We start from the raw sequence: 4693 nt of genomic DNA on the forward strand, positions 1-4693 counted from the left end.
GTAGTAATTTGTAGGGACTCCAAATGTTTTGCCTTTTTAATCATTTAAGTTCAAATTGTCATGATTTAAGAGAAACAATTATATTTGCGATTAAATAGAAAAGACTAAAAGTTAAAGGGATCCAAAATTAAATGCTCTGAAACAAATAAAAGCTTTGGGAGTTTGGAAAGGTGAAAGTCCCAAAACAACAGAAAGGACAAAAGTGAGAAAGTAGAAAAATGAATAGTTTGAAAGTTGGGAGAAAGTGCAGTTAATGAATGAGCAGAGAGGTGTAGCAGAAGAAGCCATAGCAAAACTTATTATTGAACAAAGACGGCACAGAGGAATAAAGAGAGAGTCTGTGTTTGTGAGTTGTCACAAAATATGAAAGGGGAATGAAATAAAGAATATAAAAATGTTACAACATCTATTCTTTTCATCTTTTCTAGATCTCGGGAACTAGAACTGTTCAGGCAAGTAAGAGAACTAGTATTAGACCATCCGCAATGGTGAGATTCATTGGAGTCCTTAGCACAAGGACATTTCGGATTAATTTTGGATATTTTGGATTTTTTTTTTTTTTTTTTTAAAATGACCATTCACGGGCCGCCACGTAGTCACTGGGATCTGTGAACAGTGGGCTCCACACCCTCTAAGGATTCCTTTAAGAGCTTTCATTGTGGATGCTCTTACTATTACCAAACTGTCTCGTACGTTACTTCCAATATTTTCAAACATATACTAGTCAAATCTTTGTTCTTGATTTTGCAGGTTAGTGTTAGAACTTTGATGTATATTGATTACGTAACCTCCCAACCTCCCTCTCTTAGTCTCTACAGCTCAGAGAACTAAGCCAAATACAATCTTGCTCTCTAATCGAGAAGCAAGCCTCAGACTATCCAACTAACTAACTAACTTTATTCCTCTTGGGTTATTTTATATACTTCAGGCCCAAACACAATATCAAATTCACTAAAGCAACTCGTAACAAACTAATGCCATGTCATTCTGTTTCCTTCAAGTCCTCTTCAATCCTCTGCTCTTCTCTCTTCTCTTTCTCCTTTCTCTTCCTCACGTAAACCCTCCTTAGCATATCAGTTAGTTAAATTGTCTGTCTATCAATGTTAACCAGCAAACTACATGAACCAATCCCATCATGGTCGACTTTAATCTATGATCCAATAGTTCACATTTGACATTACTGTGTTCCTAAACTCTGGTACTAGATTTTATTTTAGCCTAAACAACACCCATTATTAGAGTTCCAGACTGGATTGTCTTCCCTATTTTGAGTCTGATGGCCCAATGGCTGACAAGTTTTTAACCCTTCTCATATACACCAAATCTGATCAAATACGAAGATATCCATCACCAGATGTCCAATCTCTGGCTTATTATGTGCCATTGTCCGTTTTTAATATAAGTTCTCACGGATTTGTTTTTGGTCGGTTATTCTCCAAAACGTTTCATACTAAGTGAAACTAAGCCAGATATATATATCAACTCTTTTTTTTTTGGTTTAATATCTGACGTGAGACTTTGATTGCTAATTTTTTCTAACAGTATACATACAATCACCACAAATGAATACCGCAAGAAGTGGACATTCCCATACCCTCGAAGACCCGTCTCCATCCATAGGCATTGAAATCAGGAGATTCCAATAAACAAATAATGAGCTACAAAGCGCGACTGAGTAAGACGCGGAAGGAAGTGAGGAAAAGAACATTGACAAGACAAACACAAGTAAGTGAAGAGAAGACGCTTCTATAGTCATTGCATGATCACCAAGAACTTGCGTTTCTCCTGGAGTTAAGTGCTATCCACAAAAAAAAGGCGTGAGACTTGGGTAAGGTTGAGTCCGAATCCTTCAAAAACACAACAATGCAAGGAGATACAACATATGAACTGTGCAAACTTTGACATCTTTTTCAGAAAGAAAAAGAAGATTTGTTCCTAACAAAAACAAGTAAAGAAAGTTCTGGTTAATCCTGTTCAACCTGCTCGTCACCTTAAACAATACAAATCTCAAGAATACACAATACTCTTCCCCGCTTCCCTTAAGAGCTCCTTGCAAACAGTCTGAGAACGTTGACTTTTCTTGATCGATCCATTTGAATGTGACCAGCCATTTATCAAAGAATGCCTCAAGGAGTGATGATTATTATACTTCTTATCTTGATTTGTGGATGTTTCTAGAAGGAACCTGATCACTGTCTTCTCCACCAGAGGCATCGTATCCACCACTTGTAGACCTTGACAATGGCATCATCATCATCATCATGGATTGCTGTTGTTGCTGCCCTCTATTCTGACCCATTAGACCAACAGCTGAAGAAAATCCACTGAGCTGCACCGACCCTTCTGCTTCAGACGACACTCTAAAAGGGTGAATGTCATGCGAGTCTAAGCTGCTCTCTGGTGAAGAAGATGTCCCCATAACACCACCTGACCCTGACATTGCTCGGCTCGTCTGAAACGCGCTTCTTGCTTCTAGCTGAAGAGGACCTAGCCCTGAGCTAGTTGATGTCTCCATAGAGGCAACTCTTGTCTGAACATTCATCAGAGGCAATTCTGCTGGTAACCTTATGCGCTGCTTAGATTGCCTTCTCTGCTGCTTCCCGTTACTATTAGCAGCTTCAAATTTTGCCGGGAACATTCTACGGTCGCTGCTGCTTGCTTCCCTCCTCTCCACAGGCTGGATAATTTTGGATCTCTTCCTTGCCTCTGCTGCTGCCTTTGAGACTTCTTCTGCATTGAGACGCGCTAGAGTCCATGGACTGATCTTCACAGGTTGCGTCTTCTTCTTGACGCGTTTCTCAACCACTGTCTTCTTTCCATATGAACTTACAGAAGCATTCTCTGGAGGAACTACATCAAACTGCACACAGAAACACACACACACACACATATATTAGAGAAAACCAAATTGGTGAATGATGCGGTGAACAAACAAACAAACAAACAAGATACCTGATCCTCAACAAACAGACGCGGTGGGGTGCACCAAGCTCCACGGTGAAATGTATTGAAGGAGCTTGCACTACTTAGACCAGTGAATGAGCTGATCATTGACATTTGAGGGCTTTGTTGACCTCCACCACCTTCTTCTAGCTCTTGCTCTTGTTCCCTAAGTGCAACTATGTAGTCGTATGTACTGATTCCCTGTTAAGAGAAATTCATTTAGTTAGAGAGCAAAGACTTGGCGTGTACTCGAGCATTGGTAACAACCTTTTTGATGAGAAGAATGTGGAAGAAGAAAAGCTGAGCAACAGGTAGCGTTGCCAGCATTGCCAATAGAGTGCAAACAGCCTGCAAGAGAATAAAAAACATTCACACCTTGCATTCAAGAGACAATAAAGGGAAGATCAATTGTATAAAGAAGATTAACTTACAACGACTATAACAAATGGAACTAGCGAGAAGCTGCTTCCCAGCTTTAAGGCAATGTCTGTGTTGAACTGGTTCCTTCGGAGTAGACATAGTACCAGCACAAATATCCCAGTTGACCATTGCATAGTGAGCTGCAAGATCAAGCCTCAAAAGGAAGAACAATTTAGAACACATCATTAACAGAAGAGAGAAAATTTTCATGGAGTGGTGAAAGATCAACGCAGCCTTACCAAGAAAATAGCTGATACCATGAGGCTGAAGAACTTTCTGTAATTCTGCTTGCCAATGCAATTGTTTAGCCACTACACACACACACACAAGTCCATAAGCAAAAGAAGGTGAGAAATTTTGAAATAGAATGCGGGGAAAATCTTTTTAGTACCCTGCAGTGATGATCAAAACGGTCAACACATTTGTCACAAACTCTGCAATGCTTGCTGAATTTGAAGACCTGCAAACGGACCAGAATAATTAGTCCTGAGCATATGCAGAGCTTTCTTGAAGAAAAGTTTGTGGTTTCAAGTGTTAATCGGACCTCAACTTCGCACAGACTGCAATAGAACATCCCATCCTCACTCATCTGCTGCTCAGAAGATTTCCTCTTCCGCTGCAACAACCACAAATCAATGCACAAGGAGAGCAAAGCACACCAGGAGACAAGATCTTTGCGATGACTCATGTTTCTTGTTAGTTCCATTTTCTTGATCCTTTACACATGTGCTGTCATGAGACTTAGCACCACCTATAGCTGATCCACCACAACTATCTTTTGTGCCCTTTGATTGAGGAAATTTCTCGTTTTCAGGTATTTTAAGGTACTTCTTTGACCTGAAAACTCCAGGGTCTGCAGGATCTGAAGCCGCACACCATATATACAGTCCAACACACCGTTATCTGCAAAGAAAAATATCACTTCCTTCAGAGTAAATACAAGTTCCAAAAAATCCGAGGAAAGATGTAAAATACAAGTTCCAAAAATTACATACGAGTTGAAATAAGATGGATGTAAAGATGGTAAAACATTGTATGCAAAATAATTCTACCCAAGAGTTAAGGTTTTAGCTTTAATGAAGAAAGACCTCAAGAAGTGAATATGCTTGAACCAGTGGATACTACTACTATCTCTAAACGATGGAGCAAGATAAGTTTACCATTTTAATGAATAAGTGAAGCTTCTAAGCTCTTGATGGGACCATATAAGGATCCAAATAGAAAGAGTGATAAATCAAATCTGCCTGATTAGCTATAATAAGTAACACATTTTGCTAGCCACGTTAGTTGTGGAGGCGCTAGTCTATGTACTTCCAGAAAAGCTAAGCAA

General features: G+C 39.6%; 1 protein-coding gene across 1 annotated transcript; it reads right to left on the bottom strand.

Annotated features, from left to right (window-relative positions):
• Positions 1-1829: 1829 nt before the first annotated feature.
• LOC125600595 (probable protein S-acyltransferase 22) lies at positions 1830-4267 on the bottom strand. Its single transcript, XM_048773235.1, has 7 exons — positions 3908-4267; positions 3755-3823; positions 3603-3674; positions 3375-3503; positions 3211-3291; positions 2953-3144; positions 1830-2860 (listed from the first exon to the last, which is right to left on the bottom strand). Exons 1-7 carry the CDS (start codon positions 4067-4069, stop codon positions 2153-2155), a joined length of 1413 nt encoding a protein of 470 aa, XP_048629192.1. The 5' UTR covers positions 4070-4267; the 3' UTR covers positions 1830-2152.
• Between the last annotated feature and the right edge of the window lie 426 nt (positions 4268-4693).

The sequence above is a fragment of the Brassica napus genome, unplaced genomic scaffold (assembly GCF_020379485.1).
Source record: "Brassica napus cultivar Da-Ae unplaced genomic scaffold, Da-Ae ScsIHWf_2305;HRSCAF=2975, whole genome shotgun sequence".
In the NCBI taxonomy this organism is placed as follows: Eukaryota; Viridiplantae; Streptophyta; class Magnoliopsida; order Brassicales; family Brassicaceae; genus Brassica; species Brassica napus.